Raw genomic sequence first — 16,913 nt, 5'->3', positions numbered from 1 at the left:
TTTCTAAAATATGGAGCTTAACATACTGAAACTTTTCTCCGAAGTCACTGAGCGTCTAAAATCCACTTTTCATGGCCAAAACATTTTCGATCACGAATTCCTGGGTTAGAAAACACTGTGCAATGGTGTGATTGCATCGTGTGGTGCCCCACCTCTGTCTCCGCCCGCCAGTGCGCGTGAGTACTCACGGAAAAAATGAGTAATAAGTGAGGATTTTTTAACCATATGAGTGAGTTTCTCAACACTGGCTTTAATGAGGTTAGCGTTGGTTTCTTTTTCGTTTCCAGCGGCAAGCTATTCCAGCATGCTTTTGCAACTTGACGATGTGTGTCTAGGGATGATGAAGCTCCGAGTACGTACTCCGTTGTTGTCCTCGTATCAGATGTTGCGAGATGTAATCTGGTTGATTCTAGAAGTATGCTTGTCTCATGAATGTTCAGATCCGTAGATGACAGTTTCCGGAACCATAATCCAGCTGCACAAGGCATCAAAAAGAGATCTAGCAATCTGCAAATCCATCGAATACAGCGGTAAAGAGCAAGCTATTGAAGCATTACCAAAAGATTAATAAGTTTTGAATGTTCTATCAATGTAACAGGAATGGTTCTTTTGAATAATAGTTCTACACCATGTTTTAGTCTCTTTCAATACTTGTTCATTTATTCTTCCATTATCTTGATTCATTACGATTCATACATCAAACTGTACTAATTCTAACAGTGCACAATCAGGGGCATCATCTCTGCTCAGAACGATTGAGTCAAAAATGTACTAATTTTGTGTAATCAGGACTGATAAGAACTCCACATTTGAGAAAGAAAAATACTCACTTTACATTCCAAGTCCTGTCATTCATTTCTAGAATTTGAGTCCCCCTCCCAGGCCGGACAGCAGAAGCGAGTCCAGCGCCTTCTGAACTTTGGGATCGTGCAAAAGCTTGGGTGCGGCGTTGCTGAGCGGGGCACTGTTATTACTGCTTCCACCACCAGCTGTCGTAGCTACTTTGGAGGTAGCCGAACTGGCGGATGCAGCAGCAGCCGCGATGGTCATGTTTCCGAATGACGAAAACCCACCGGATCGTGTTTCCTTTTCCGGCTCTGGTAAAATCTTATTTTTCGGCGGAACAATTGAAGGCTTGTTCAAAATGTCCATGATTTTTTTCTGCAGTTCCTTCTCGCTTTCTGCTTTAGATTTTCCCGAAAGAAGACTACTGGCCGAGACGGAATCCGTGTCCTCACCCAATTCGTACTTGATTTGCAATTCTTTTCGCTCCGTTAAATATTTGATCAACCGCTCATACTGGAGTACCGTCAGTTGCCGGTTGTTGGCAAGCAGGTTGAGCATATTCTGGATTGCGTCTGGATGCTTGTCTTGCAGCGAGTGGGTATTGTACATCATGTGAGAGTTACCCGGACCGGCGCTCATTGATGCTCGATATTTTGCCGCCTTTTCCTGTTCCGTGCGTACTTTGTCTTGGAAGTCCTTGCAAATGAAATTCAACGCATCATCGGACGGCATATTCCGATGTTCGGCCGGGACTCCGTATAACACGTTCACTGTAATGCTGTTACGTTCTTGGTTCTCGGGTGTGATGAGGATAGCGTAATAGCTTCCTCGAGAGGCAATATTTGAAAGAACTTTTCCAATGGGCACGTCGTCGTTTGGGAAAAGCAAATCAACAGACAAGCCGTTTCGTTTCAATCTAGCTTCAATATTCTCTGCATATGTCCTGGAATTATTTAATAAAATAACGTTTAAAACAGTACTCAAAAGATTCTTAGTTTTGATCGGAAACTTAAAAATAAAAGTAATTTCGTTCGAGCTACTCACGTCAAATCCCTGGAAACGACAATAATCTCACAATCGTTACTCTCCGGTTGATTCGAAGGTTGACCCTGCATTCCGCTCATCATCGGCTCGGCATAGCCCCCCATGTCCATGCGGGGGTACAAATTGCTGTAGATACTTCTCTGAGGATATCCGTCAGCATATCGGTTTCCGTCGATGGGCGAGCGGTCTCTAATCGGGGCACTGCCTTGGCTTCCTGGCGGCCCGGATCTAGGAAGTAAACCCTTCTTTCCGCGATTATCGTTCGCAATCTTCACCGTGAGTTTCCGCCCTTTGTGCATCAATCCGTTGAGGCCCTCGATTGCCTTACGGGCGCCTTCCTCCGTAGGAAATTGTACAAATCCATACCCGCGTAGTAAATTTAAATCCTCGTAGGGTTCATATTCCTTGAACAACTCGTCCATGTCTTGGAGGGTCGCCTGTTCACCAAGCCCTCCAATGTAGACTCGAGAGTTTACCGGTTCCATAACGGGAAGGGCCATTGTTAGATATTATTCCCGAGACACTGAATTACTAATAACACAAAAACACTTATCAACCCTTCAATTTTGTGATTTTGTAGTTGAAAATATGAAAAAGTATCAAAAACCGATACCTACCGCTTGAATTTTTGGCTTTTTTGATGCCTTTCAAATGTTATGACTGTCATTTTGTTGTCATTTTAAGCAAGCACGCAGCCAACCGTTTGCTTGGATGCAAACAAACGATTGAAAAAGAGAAGAGCCTGCACTGTAAACCTGCATTACTCATTAATGTGCAAAAAATACACATTTTTTGATGGCATATGAAGCTGTCAAAATAATGAGTATTTTGAAATTTTTAATAATGCGTGAATTATCCCCACTTTCATGCTCCAAGCATTTACCCATTAATGGGTGAAAAACCTATTGAGCGCTTCTGTAATTTCACCATGTTTCTGTTTCGGAAGCGGAGGAAATAGCTGGCGTTATTTTGCCAAGTTCGGGGTTCGAAAAAGGTAAGTCATCAGTAATATTAATAAGAAAGTATATATTTAATACAGTTGTTTTTTTCTTGCTATTTACAGGATGTTACTTATTTATCGCTTGGATATGTAAACACTGGGTAAATATCGCAACGCTTCCAGCGAATTACACCACCACGCTATTCGGACGTATTTGCAGGGAGCAGAGACCTTGGCGGACGGCCACTAATAGAGCTGGGTCTGGGTTCCTTGCCTCAAACCAAACATCAGTTACTCCTCGTATGAGGAGCGGAGATTTTGGCAGACGACCACTTAAGGATCTGGTTCTGTGCAGCTCACCTTAAACCAAACTTCAGATGCTCCGCGTATTTACAGGGAGCAGAAACCACAACTCATGGATCTGAGCCTGAGCGGCATACTTCAAACGAAACATGGGTGACTCCACCTTGCATCACGCTCCACTTTAATGTAGAAAACTGCATCGGAAATATCTAGATGTTTGCTTTATATTTTATTTTACCGATATAAATACATTGAAATGTGCTAAATCACGAGAATAGTTGTTTTTATTACATATATTTGTATACAAATTCAAAGAAAATCAAGAATCCAAATTTTCCTCCGCCGTAATGCTAAAATGGGTATTATTTACTCCTTTCCCAAATTAAAAATTTCCGATAAAGAGTAAAATTTACCGTTGATTTTGACGTACAGGCCGTTTACCCATTAATGAGTAAACGCTGTATACTCTTTTAATGAGTTGAACTCAAGGGGTAAACCACTCGGCACACTTTCCGAATGGTTAATTGTGCCCATTGTGCCTTATTTTGTGCCGAACTGTGCCGAGATGATTGATTGAATTATTTATCTTCATTTATTTATTTATTTATTTATTTCATTTATTTATCTTCATATTGAACTATTTATCTTCATAATGGATACTTTTTTACCCATTAAAGAGTACTTTGCCGGCACATTGTAGCTTCTTTATCGATGCGTTTGCTAATGTTTATCAATAAATTATTCTGTCAAAATTCTAGCGCTGATGAAGAAGCATCATTTTCATTTTTATCCAATTTTCTGATCCGAAATTAGTTTAGTCTACTTACTAAACTGTATGTATTGTAATTTACTAAATACCATATTCCGTGAGTTTTCACATTGTTTAAGGAGGACAAGGAAACAGTGAAATAAATATATAAGTTGTGATAACTCCAACATAATGGCCGATGTTAGAGACATTCTCGATCTGGAACGCCCGGCCACCCCGGAGCTGACCAAGGAATCAGTGCTGGCCAAAAACAAGAAGATCTATGAAAAGTGAGTTTTCGGATTGTTCGTGTAGAATATTCAAATAAATAATTTGCGTTATTTCTTAGAAAATTAGCTGTTAAACGTCCGGAGGGCATGCACCGGGAGGTGTTTGCTCTGTTGTACAACGACAACAAAGATGCACCGCCGCTTCTTCCAACGGATACCGGAACCGGTTACAAGCAAGCCAAAGCTCGGCTGGGCATGAAAAAGTGCGCCGCTGGGAGTGGGCACCGTTTTCCAATCCAGCCCGATCGGACGCTGCAGTGTTCCATCACTGGAAACGTTGCTCGGATGAACCGAAGGAGTATCCCTTCGCTAAGTTTAATAAGCAGTTGGAGATACCCACTTACAATATGACTGAGTACAATACCCATCTGAAAACGAATCCAACAAAGTGGTCAAAGCCTCAAACGGATCATTTATTTGATCTAGCGAAGAGATTCGATGTTCGGTTCATTATCATGACGGATCGCTGGGATATAGCAAACTACGGCAGCAAAACTGTGGAAGATTTGAAGGAGAGATATTATGAGGTGGTTGGTATTTTGAACAAGGTACGAGGAACACCGGAAAAAAAGATTTACACATTTGATGCTGATCATGAGCGCAGACGGAAGGAACAACTCAAAAAGTTGTTTGATCGTAGTCCGAAGCAGATTGAGGAAGAGCAGATGCTCCTGAATGAATTGAAGAAAATCGAAGCTCGGAAGAAGGAACGCGAGCGTAAGACTCAGGACTTGCAGAAGTTAATTTCGCAAGCGGACCAGCAGCAGGCAGAGCTACAGCAACAGCATTCCACCAGTGCGCATAAAAAGCACGACAAAAAGCTCAAGAAGAAAATCCAACAGCAACCACGTCCATCAAAGGTTGATTCGGTGGTCAATGCAGTGGAATCTGCTGGCATCAAGTTTACCGATTTACGCGGAACTGGCGTTTCGTTGCGCTCGCAAAAGATGAAGCTTCCGGCCAACGTTGGACAGAAAAAGGCCAAAGCACTGGAACAGGCACTGCAGGAGTTCAAGGTGGATCCGAACCCACCGCCGATCGAGGAAATATGCGTCGCCTTTAATGAGCTTCGCTCCGATATGGTTCTGCTGTGCGAGCTGCGAACGGCACTTGCGACGTTTAACTTCGAGCTAAACAGCTTGAAGCACCAGTACGAGGCATTGTGCCCGGGCAAAACGCTGAACATTCCAGCTGCACTGGTTAATCCACCGGCGGAAGATGTCTCCGGGCTGAGTGAGTTGGACGTCTCCGCATTAGTTTAAGGTAAAGCTTGCAAGTTGTTTGTAGGATTCAAAAACATGACTGTGTGTTTGTGTCACTGTGGAGCAAATTTGTTACAGTTAAGAATTGGAAGAAATCCACATATCTTCATCACTGTTATTGTTCCTTGCCTTACCTTGCCTTCTAATTTAAGATCACTTTTATTCATTTGTTCTATTATTGATTATTATTGAACCGAAGTGTTGAAACAACACTAAAAGTAACAAGCTTTTATTGAAAAACTTCTAAACGATTCGTGTTTTGGAGTAACCTTTATCCAGTTATGACGCGAGGGTCGATTGTCTTCTATTTTATGTTTTTTTACTCACACATCAGGTCGGCTCAGCAAAACCGCACAAGCTCCTTTTCAGCTGATTTGGGATAAGATAATTATTTGTAGCTTTTAGTGTAATGCAGGGTCGTTACAACAGCCGCGATTTTCCCGAGTTTCGCGGATTTGCTCTTCCAGTCGCGAAAATCGCGGTTCCTTCAAATGTTGTCGCGAAATTGAAATTGATTGAATAAATTTTAGTTATCGTATTCACGACATTTGGTAGATCATCTATTGACCTGACAAAATAGATTATATTGTAATTCTAAATATACGGGAAGCCGAATTGTGCCTAGAAGTTAGTCTTTGTTGTCAATATTGTTGACAGTGGTTCACATGAATGTTGCGAAAATCGTAGATTATTATCACAAAACAGATAGACAACATAGAACAAATTACCGTTTTCAAAATCAACGCACTGTGTATCAACAGTACTAACAACCGACGAACGGGAAGGCCCGTTCACCCAAGGTGAAAGAAAACGACAGCAAAGCATGCGCTGTTGTTCTGTCTCATGCTCGTTGTTCAGTAAAGCTTGACTTCCACCAATAGGTTCGCTAGTGTTCTAAAATCGAAGAAGAACCACATTTCAAAGCAATGATGCATATTTGTTATGTGTTATTATTGTAGGAGTCAGCGACGATACAGGATCCACAAGCATGCCATGATTACCAAACTGTTACTATGTATAGCTAATAAATAATTGTTTTTTCATCAGAAGACATCATTGACAACCGAAGTATCGGTATTGAAGAAGATCTGTAATCTTACGTACACTGATGGAGATGATATGGAAAGCCATCTACATGAAATGGAGGATATGTTCCAACGTTTGGCAAATGCAAGATTGGAACTCGGTGCAACCCTGACTGTTGTACTTGTTTTGCGAAGTCTACCATCGTCGTTTGAAACTCTAACTACCTCTTTAGAGAGCCGTCCAGAACAAGAATGACCAAGGGACCTTATCAAGCAAAAACTATTGGATGAATCATTAAAGCGAACTGTGAAACTAGGAAGAACTGAAAAAATCCTACCGAAGCAGTATCCAAAGTAATTGTCTGCCGTCACTGCCTGAAGCCTGGACACACGAAACGAGTTTGTCGCTTGCTGAATCAGAAGAAGCATGGGAAGAGTAAAACTTGTCCGAAACCACCAGCGATGTTCAAGCCAAGAGCCAGAATTGTAAAGGAAGAAGCCATGACTCGGCCTCTTCTGGCCAGAACCCCGTGGCGTGCACACGCACCCACGGAGAGCTGCTGCCATAACAATTCGCTCCGGCCATTTGGGGCCACACATTTTGGCGATCCTGCCAGGTTATTTGTTGGATCCTGACGCTGATTTCAAAAGGTGAGTTGAATTCAATTGTTAATGTGCTAATGTGTTAAAATATTTGATGATAAAAAAAACACAAGGCAATGGGTTTGTTATACCTCAAAGCGCGTCTGGAAGAACGCTGAAAATGGATTGTGGTTTGGAAAATCACAAAGCGCGTCTGGAATACCGCTGGAAAATGGATTGTGGTTTGGAAAATCACAAAGCGCGTCTGGAAGATCGCTGGAAAATGGGTTGTGGTTTGATACTCATAAAGCGCGTCTGGAAGACCGCTAGAAAATGGATCATGGTTCGAAAATCACAAAGCACGTCTAGAAGACCGCTAGAAAATGGTTTGTGGTTTGAAAACCACAAAGCGCGTCTGGAAAACCGCTGGAAAATGGATTGTAGTTAGAAAAATCACAAAGCATGGGAGACCGCTGGTTTGTGGTTTGCAATACCACAAGGCGTGTCTGGGAGACTGCCGAAAAAAAAGGTGACAATCTAGAAAATCCCATAGTGGGTCATGGAAACACTTATTTTGGTTAAAATAAATTTAGTTTGAAATGCACAACTAGTCGCTAAGTGTACAAGAGACTGCCAGTTAAGCTAGTTCTATCGAAATCTAAGAGATATGGAGATCTATCGTATGCTACAAAGTTGTTTGGAAGGCCTAATATATTATAAGTTTATTTTGGAATTTACTGACTTAGTAGGCGTTGCGGAATTACCCGTTGGATGAGATATCCAATATTCACGAAGCACAAAAACGTTGCCAGCATTCACAGTCATAAGTTTGGAGTTATTGGCTAAAAAGTACTGGTTAACATAAGTCTAAAATTTAGGTATATACTTACGTTATCTCATTCAAGTATGATATCTTTGCGAAATCTTATATATATAAATGAAATGGTCTGTGTTCGTATCCGCATAACACGAAAACGGCTGGATGGATTTTCTTCATTCCTTCAGCAGTTACGTTCGTTATAGTTTCCGACGGGTTTATATGATATTTCCTCAAGTGAAAATCATTAATAAAGTTGAGTTAATTGTGAAAAACTAAAATAACGATTCGAATGGGAAATTCTCATGGGTAGTTTGCAACGCGCATTTTCGCCTACTATGCAGGACAACGTCTGCCGGGTCGACTAGTCATATAATAAAAATGAAATGGTCTGTGTTCGTATCCGCATAACTCGAAAACGGCAGGATGGATTTTCTTCATTCCTTTAGCAGACACATTCGTTTTCGTTTCCGACGGGTTTATATGATACTTTCTCGAGTGAAAATTCCGAGTAAGGTTGTGCAAATCGTGAAAAACTAAAATTAGGAGTCGTATGAAAATTTCACATGGGCATTTTCGCCTACTACGCAGGACAACGTCTGCCGGGTCGACTAGTTTTAGATAAATATCATATCCTAGGCCAGATGTTCCCAAACTACTTGTACATGCGATCCACCTAGCAGATTCGCATATTGCTTGCGGCCCTCCCACATTGGCTTGAATTTGGATAAAAATAAGTTCTCGTTAGATTGAACAAATCATTATGAATTGCTTGATATCCCATCATTAGATAGGATTTGGATTAGATTTTGGTTGGATTTGAATTGAATATGGATTGGATTTGGATTAGATTTTGGTTGGATTGGATTTTGAATGGATGTGGAATGGATTTAATTTAGATGTTGATTGAAATTGCATTTGGAACAGATTTAGATTGGTTGGATCGGATTTGGATTTGGTTTTGATTGGAGTGGATTTGGAATGGACGTGGAACGGATTTGGATTAAAAGTGGAATGGATTTGGATTGGATTTGGGTTGGATTTAGACTGGATTTAGATTGGATGTTGATTGGAATTGGATTGAAACTGGCTTGGATTTTTATTGGAATTGGATTTAATTTGGATTGGAGTTGTATTGTTTGGATTTCATTGTATTTGACAAAATTTAAAAATTTATTGTTCTTCATTCACTACATAGAACCAAATCTAATGGCTGTGATAGATTTGTGGGACAAAATAGGGACAAAAGAATGAATCAAGATTCGTCTTTTGAAACCCATCATTGATTAGCCAATGTGCTCCCTGAGAGTCGCGGCCCACAGTTTGGAAACACATGTTCTAAGCGGTTGCTAGGAAGTTCAACATCGATATGTTGAAGGTCAGCTTGCTGGTATTACTATATATGAAGCTGATAGTTGGATTTAATGGACGGTATAAGATATTTAGATTATTGCTACAATATAAAATGTTTTTGTGAGATAAATTAGCAATTTAGTTTAACATTTAAATGATCCAACCTATTGACTTGCATTTTGTTGTTCTGCGATTGAAAACCGCGATGATCAAATAGTTTATTTTGGAGTTCACTTTTCAAAGGAAATCATCGGTTTCTCAAAGCAATATGTTCATCTTCGTCTCGCGCAAATAACTTTAAAAAAATTAATACGTTCTATGCTAGAGGATTTTTTTTGCCTTTTTTTAATGAGAGAAGAATGGAAATGTGGGGTTTAAGTATATTACCATCAGCGCGTGATTATACATTAAGGTCACTCCTGACAGAATCAAAGTTTCAAAGTGCTCGCGTTTTCGGGGGCACACCACTCGATACGGAGGCGCGGACAACTGTCATTTTTAAAGATTCAGCTTTGCTGCGTGGCAGCATGCGTGAAAAAATAAAAATGACAGTTGTGTGTTGCTTCCAGTATCGAGTAGTGTGCCCCCGAAAACGCGAGCACTTTGAAACTTGGATTCTGTCAGGAGTGACCTTAACACCTCAACGTTTCGATCAGTGCGCAGCAAGCCATGACTCGGCCTCTTCTGGTCAGACGTCCGTGGCGTGCACACGCACCCACGGAGAGCCGCTGTCATAACAATTCGCTCCGGCCATTTGGGGAAAAGATATTTTAGTTGCCAGATAAAGATTGTCGCTGACGTCGCTGTCCGGAACATCTTTTGCTGGCGAGGATAGGGGAGCTAAATGTCAAAGAAGGAAAATCCATACGATTTGACAGCTTAATACCCAACATGTTCCGGACAGCAGAACAAAGGTAACCGAAGCGACAATCTTTATCTAGTAACTAAAATATCTTTTATTTGGGCTTATACGCCGCAACAAAACGGCGTTTCTGAGCGGAAAAAAAGAATGCTAGTAGAAATGGCAAGATGAATGTTACTAGATGCAGGTTTGGAATACCGCTATTGGGCCGAAGCAATAAATACAGCAACATATTTACAGAACAGAACAACTAGCAGATCTGTTGAGCTGACACCACATGAATTATGGTACCTATGAACAAAAACATGATCTTTCGCATTTACACTTGTTTGGTTGCCAGGCGTAGGTGTATATTCCAGCAGAAAAGCGATTGAAACTAGAACCTAAATCCACGAAGATGACGTTTGTGGGCTATTCGGATAACCATAAAGCTTCATCAACCCATCAAGCGATAAGATATAGTTTTCAGTCGAGATGCGCGTTTCCTTGAGAATGAAAACATCAGCAAGCATCAGATGAAGCATAACACTGTGATTGAAGTCGAGTCCAGCGTTAGTTCAGAAGGTGACAATGAACCAGTCCATGATGAAAGAAAATATAAAAGCGAATCAGAGTATGAATCTGGTGAAGAAACCCTAACTTCATCATCCGAGGAGATAGTGACACCCGTACGAAGGTCTCAACGAAGTAATCTAGGAGTGAAACCAGCCAGATTTACAGAAACAACCAACATGGCGAAAAAGCAGAAGCACGTTTCTGAGCCAAGAAGCAATGACGAAGCTATCAGTGGTGCAGAGAGCGTTCAATGAAAAGCGGCGATTGAGGAGGAGCTGAAGTCGCTTAACAAAAATTGTACCTGGGACTTGATGCCACTTCTAACTGGACGCAAAGCAATAGGATCAAAATGGATTTTCAAAAGTAAAGAATATGAGCATGACAACGTTGTACGCTACAAAGCCCGCTTAGTAGCGCAAGGGTTCACGCAAAAATATGGAACCGATTATGATGAAGTGTTTGGCCCCGTAGTGAAGCAGATGACGTTTCGAGTATTGCTGTCGCTCGGTAGCAAGTAAAAAATTTGGTTATCAAGCATGCTGATGTTAAGACTGCATATTTGCACGGAATACTGGAAGAAGATATTTACATGCGATCACCGCCGGGATCCAACGTCACGGACAGTAATCTTGTGTGTCATCTACGCCGGAGTTTGTACGGTCTTTGATAAAGTGATCAAGCAGATGAGATTCGTGCAATCAAATAATGATTCATGCTTGTATGTCCGAAAGAATGACAAGAAGTCTACTTACTTGGTCGTATACGTAGATGATCTTGTGGTGGCATGTGAGATAGATGAAGAATATGAAGATATCATTCAAAATTTGAGCAATCATTTCGAAATAACGTCTTTAGGTGATATAAAGCAGTTCTTGAGCATCGAGATACAGAGAAACAGCCATGGAGTATCTTTTAAGCAGAAAGCATACATTTGGAATGCAAGATGCCAAACCGTCCAAAATTCCTCTGAGTCCCGGCAACATCCAAACAAAGGAGGAGAATAAAGACAATTCTCGGGTACTTTTTCAAAACGGCGTATGTCGCAAATTGTAAACAAACCCGTTTTCAACAGCATATGCATCAAAATTCATCTAAAAATGTGTATATCTTCAAAGCTACATGAAAATGTGTTTTTAAAAATGTAAATAAATTTTTTACAAAACGGTGTAACATCATTGTTGAAAATATTGCACATACACCGCTTAGCAGAAAATGTACTTTAAAAAGTTTTTTCGAACAACTAAATAGTTTAAAACGTGCGTCTGCTTGTACTTTTTCATCACCGATTTCAAAATTAAGCATGTTGCTTGAATATTCTGATTTTCGTTAAGAAAATCATTTTACGTTGTTTTTCTGCAGCAAATGTTGTTACGTCGTGTTGTAAGTGTTGCAATTTTTTTGTCGCATGTGCGTGAAACGTTTCAACTTGACGCAACATTTCGACGTATCAACAATGCAGCGTACGGAGCAGCGTAACATTTCGACGAAAGTAGCATGACCTCGGTCATGCTGACGTATCAAAACGACGTATGTGATTTATCTGTTGCAGAACGTTGTAACATATATTTTTATCAAAATAACTGAAATGTTCACACGCAGTGCAGATTTCAGGGTCAGTGACGATGAACCTTTTCATAATGTATCGTTGAGGTGTATTCAATTGCAAATAAAATGATTAGTTTCTAAATAGGAATAAAAATAATATCTGAAAACTTCGAAGCTCATTTTCTCAGCTTGATCAAAATGTTACATACGCCGATTTGAAAAAGTTCCCGAGAATTTGCCAAACAACAAACAGTATGCTAGTCTAATCAGAGGATTGTTATATGTAGCCGTTAACACACGTCCGGATACAGCGGTCAGCGTGTCTTTTCTGGAAGCCAAGAGAATTCTACATTAACTCAAAATGCAATACCTCAGGTTTCATATTTCGTTTTGCCGGAGGATCAATAAGTTGGGGCGCAAGGAAGCAAACTTGTGTCACTTTGAGTAGTACCGAAGCCGAGAATAATCATTCACGATCCAAAATCCTCGTATCTTTGTTTGCGTGTGCTTAGTGTTGTTATTTGATTAATTTTTCTAGAACTTTTTTGAAGCCTAAGTGGCCTAAGCCTTGAGTGGTCCAAAATGTTTAACCAAAGATTATATAACATCTGAGGCTTGAGAGTGGACTATTCTCCCATGTTTTAACGACTTAAACTACTTATTAACAGCAATGTTTTTATAATCTTCATTAAATTGGCACGAATCTGCTGATTTATGATATACTTCTTCTTCGTTGGCATTACATCCCCCACTGGGACATTGCCGCCTCGCAGCTCAGTGTTCATTAAGCACTTCCACAGTTATTAACTGCGAGGTTTCTAAGCCAAGTTACCATTTCTGCATTCGTATATCATGAGGCTAACACGATGATACTTTTATGCCCAGGGAAGTCGAGACAATTTCCAATCCGAAAATTGTCTAGACCGGCACCGGGAATCGAACCCAGCCACCCTCAGCATGGTCTTGCTTTGTAGCCGCGCATCTTACCGCACGGCTAAGGAGGGCCCCAAAGATTTATGATATAATTCGAGCCGAAATACATAGGACTCTTTGAAGAAACATGTTCATAATCACGGCAAGTAAATAAATATGCTGTGAACAGGTTAGTAATTTGAATATTAAACTTTTGTTTGATGTTGTTCGGTACATTCGAATGTTGGTGGGAGAGGAGTGCGGGAGGTATGGAGTTGACCCGCGGATGGTCCGGTGTCATATTGACTGCCATCGTGGTACTCTTCCAACTGTGTTCTTAAAAGCAGGCCAAATTCCAGTTGGAATGTAGAGCCATTGAGGAAGAAAATGATTGCGAACTGATTCCCGATCGAATTAGACAAAAGTTTGCATTGCACTTCGAAATACGCCCCATTTCACGATTGTCGGTAGATACAAGGGTGTATACTAAGACAGTTGACTGTGCAACGATGCAGCGGACGGTTCTAGTTTTGGTAGCTACAGTAGGAGTTCTGAGCATGGCTCAACAAATAAAATGCAGGTCGCCGAGCCGTTTCATGATTCCAGTATTCAAAGTAAGTACTTTATCAGTATTTCTCGAAAGAATTCCATTTGATTTTTATTCTGAACCAGGCAAATTGGTTCAAAGCCACCGAGTTTTGCTTCTCCCTGGGGATGCAACTTGCCATCACCAACTCAAAGGAGGACCACGACCGGATTGTGGATACGGTAAAGGCATCGCCGATTTACAATGCGAACGACACGATCGTTTGGATCGGTGGGAGCGATCTCGCTGAGGAGGGCGATTTCTATTGGCACGCGACTGGGGTTCGTTTGGCGTACGCTCACTGGCAACCAGGTCAGCCGGATAACTGGAAGAATCAGGAGGATTGCCTTTCGATAGTGAACGTTTTATCGCTCGGATGGCGGTGGGTGGCCAACGATGGCAATTGCGAGGGGCTACACTATTTTGTGTGCGAAAATGTTGAGTGGATTCACAATATTAGTGTTTTTTGAAACTTTTAATAATGGGAATATTGATAAATTATATACATGCATTCAATAAAGTAAGTAGCATGATGTAAACAAAACGAGTTTGAAGAAATGAATGTGGTGCATCCGTAGGGTTTACTTTGAATACAATACGAGCCACACCAACATGCTAGAAATTAAATAATACTCCGGGCCTTTGCACTTTTGGGGCCCCCACATAATAATTGGTGACTTGAATGCCAAACACCGTTCATGGAATAATGCTCAAAGCAATTCCAATGGTAACATTTTATTTGAAGATTGTTCTGCGGGATATTATACTATTCAATATCCCAATGGACCAACTTGTTTTTCTTCCAGTCGAAATCCTTCTACAATTGAACCGGTGCCAGCGAAAGTGGTACATTAACCATTTTTGTCATTTTTGAGTTTTTTACACCAACGGTTTCTATTTGCAAAGATCTAATAAGGGAATAACGAAAAAGTGATTTTTGGGAACAAAATCTAGAGATATGCAAATTTTATTTTCTGGTATATATCACAATAGCCATTTCGTTGCCAGAAAAAGTGGTACATGTACAGTTCCACCCACTGAAACCAGCTTATTTAAAAGAAAATTCGGCAACATGACTGTTTTCACAACAGAGTTTTATCCTATTTTGAATTTCAAGATAGTTTACCGCCGTTTAGAATGATTTTAAAAATGTACATTAGACCTCTTCATGTTTTCAAAAAGTATCAAAAAGTCAACCGGTCAGCCCAGAATCACAATTCTTATGCTAAAATAAGTCTCCTGTCAAATTTTCAGCTAAATCGGATAAAATTTCGAGGTGGCTCAAGTCGATTTAGTGTTTTTGGGCTATTTTTAATTTTGGAAAAAATCTAATAAGACATATAATCGTCGAAAACTATCGCAACAACCTCTATACGGAAGCTTTTGGTGTGCTCTACAAGTCTTGTGAACATTGCGATTCGTTCCGTTCACGTTTTGTCCATGTTGAAGTGATTTTGAAGCTATAAGTGCATAAAAATACTGTTTCCCCCAAACGTCGTTGTTCTACAAAATTCTTGAATTTATGACAAATGATTGCTAATTTATTATATTATTATTCCTCTTTTTTCCCTGGAAATTTAAGTAATATAATTGCCAATGTGCGATTTACCGTTAAATTCTTAAAAATCAGAAGCTGAACATTTGTTGTAAATTTGCACGTCAGGTTTTCTTAAACGGCTTCCAAATTTTGTTAATTTCACCATATGTCCGCATGCTCATAACATCGAGTGCATCGTAGTAACAAGTGAAATCGAAGCTTCTTTGTTTGAACAACTTGTTTGAAGAAATCTCAGCGTGCAAATTTATGACAAATGTTCAGCTTCTGATTTTTAAGAATTTAACGGTAAATCACACATAGGCAATTATATAACTCAAATTTCCAGGGAAAAAAGAGGAATAATAATATAATAAATTAGCAATCATTTGTCATAAATTCAAGAATTTTGTAGAACAACGACGTTTGGGGGAAACAGTATTTTTATGCACTTAATAGCTTGAAAATCACTTTAACATAGACAAAACGTGAACGGAACGAATCCCAATGTTCACAAGACTTCCAAAAGCTTCAGTATAGAGGTTGTTGCGATAGTTTTCGACGTTTATATCTCTTATTAGATTTTTTCCAAAATTGAAAATAGCCCAAAAACACTAAATCGACTTGAGCCACCTCGAAATTTTATCCGATTTAGCTGAAAATTTGACAGGAGACTTATTTTAGCATAAGAATTGTGATTCTGGGCTGACCGCTTGACTTTTTGATACTTTTTGAAAACATGAAGAGGTCTAATGTACATGTACCACTTTAAATGTCAACGTTTTTCGGTTTCTCTTTCCTTTTGTTCTTATTAATAGTGGTACATGTGCAATTTGTTCCAATAAACTTGAAATTTGTCATAAACTTGGCTTATTTTTCACAACTATCTTCAGGCACATCAGTCATAACACGTAAGTACAGTTTAGTTGCAAAACATTGCAAATATGAATTTATTATTCGATGTTTTTGGGAAAATGCGTCTCCTGAAAAATTTATTCAATGTAACATGTAGGGGGACTGACGGCTTTGGCAGGTTTTGTTCTATTATTGATTTAGTTCCAACGGATTCAAGTCTGCTGTGTGGCCAATTGGTAACTCATGCTGACTTTGACTCTGATCACCTTCCTGTGACGTTTGAAATCTCACATGAAGCCATTAACAATCCGATCAGCTATATTTTTAACCCTTATGTGAGTGACGATTTTTCCCACCGTAGATGGGTGACGGGGTACCCGGGTACCCAACCGCCTTACAATGGGCATTTACGTTTTTTTTTTTCCCTAAGCAATGGAGGGGGAATCTGCTCAACAGACATCCTGGGTTGGTTGTCCAGGAAGTGCGGGGTTAGGGATCACCTCCAATAGCAAACGAGGGAGGCAGGACTACATTCCCGACCCGCTAAACCGTTTCCATTGCCGCCAAGCCCATAGTCCCTTCGGTACAACCAGAAAGAAATACTTCAAAGGGGGGCCACTGCACAACGCACCCTCGAGGTTAGCTGCGTGTCCTTGCAGCACCGAACATCGTAACTCGCTTTTTTAGAAGAACACTAACACCAGCGCGTTGCCGGCTTTCCAGGTGGCCTTACCACGCCCTATGTCCTCGGAAGGTGGGAAGGGTCGACTTCGCGCCTGCTTCCCTCTGCACGACTGGTATCAAGAATGATAATGCCGCGTGCACCTCAAATTGACCTTTCTGCGATAGGGCCTATTCGCCAGCACACAGAGGGACTTGCCAACGCGGTGCCTACGCCTGCCTCAGCCTTGACG

At 40.5% G+C, this 16,913-nt stretch overlaps 2 protein-coding genes and 1 pseudogene across 3 annotated transcripts; 2 read left to right on the top strand and 1 right to left on the bottom strand.

Moving 5' to 3' along the window:
• Positions 1-630: 630 nt before the first annotated feature.
• On the bottom strand, positions 631-2,564 carry LOC134202846 (nuclear receptor coactivator 5-like). Of its 2 annotated transcripts, none has more exons than XM_062677830.1 (3): positions 2,448-2,564; positions 1,831-2,361; positions 631-1,729 (listed from the first exon to the last, which is right to left on the bottom strand). In XM_062677830.1, exons 2-3 carry the CDS (start codon positions 2,328-2,330, stop codon positions 859-861), a joined length of 1,371 nt encoding a protein of 456 aa, XP_062533814.1. In that variant the 5' UTR covers positions 2,331-2,361; positions 2,448-2,564; the 3' UTR covers positions 631-858. The 2 variants fall into 2 exon arrangements, with proteins under 2 accessions (XP_062533814.1, XP_062533815.1); XM_062677831.1 differs by having other exon boundaries at positions 1,831-2,378; positions 2,448-2,466.
• Positions 2,565-3,824: 1,260 nt separating this feature from the next.
• Positions 3,825-5,441, top strand: LOC134202847 (DNA methyltransferase 1-associated protein 1-like; annotated as a pseudogene).
• Positions 5,442-13,516: 8,075 nt separating this feature from the next.
• On the top strand, positions 13,517-14,163 carry LOC134202844 (lectin subunit alpha-like). Its single transcript, XM_062677828.1, has 2 exons — positions 13,517-13,638; positions 13,697-14,163. The coding sequence occupies exons 1-2, from the start codon at positions 13,534-13,536 to the stop codon at positions 14,078-14,080; spliced, it is 489 nt and encodes a 162-aa protein (XP_062533812.1). The 5' UTR covers positions 13,517-13,533; the 3' UTR covers positions 14,081-14,163.
• Positions 14,164-16,913: the final 2,750 nt, after the last annotated feature.

Source organism: Armigeres subalbatus, unplaced genomic scaffold (assembly GCF_024139115.2).
Source record: "Armigeres subalbatus isolate Guangzhou_Male unplaced genomic scaffold, GZ_Asu_2 Contig1462, whole genome shotgun sequence".
NCBI lineage: Eukaryota > Metazoa > Arthropoda > Insecta > Diptera > Culicidae > Armigeres > Armigeres subalbatus.
This window is presented reverse-complemented; position numbering and strand designations above follow the sequence as displayed.

What these genes read in the sequence shown, in the direction of transcription:
- LOC134202846 (XM_062677830.1), bottom strand. Translation starts at nt 2,330, where the DNA reads ATGGCCCTTCCCGTTATGGAACCGGTAAACTCTCGAGTCTACATTGGA. An exon ending in GTCGTTTCCAGGGATTTGAC is followed by an intron (nt 1,730 to 1,830) that starts GTGAGTAGCTCG and finishes AAATAATTCCAG; the next exon opens with GACATATGCAGAGAATATTG.
- LOC134202844 (XM_062677828.1), top strand. Translation starts at nt 13,534, where the DNA reads ATGCAGCGGACGGTTCTAGTTTTGGTAGCTACAGTAGGAGTTCTGAGC. An exon ending in TCATGATTCCAGTATTCAAA is followed by an intron (nt 13,639 to 13,696) that starts GTAAGTACTTTA and finishes ATTCTGAACCAG; the next exon opens with GCAAATTGGTTCAAAGCCAC.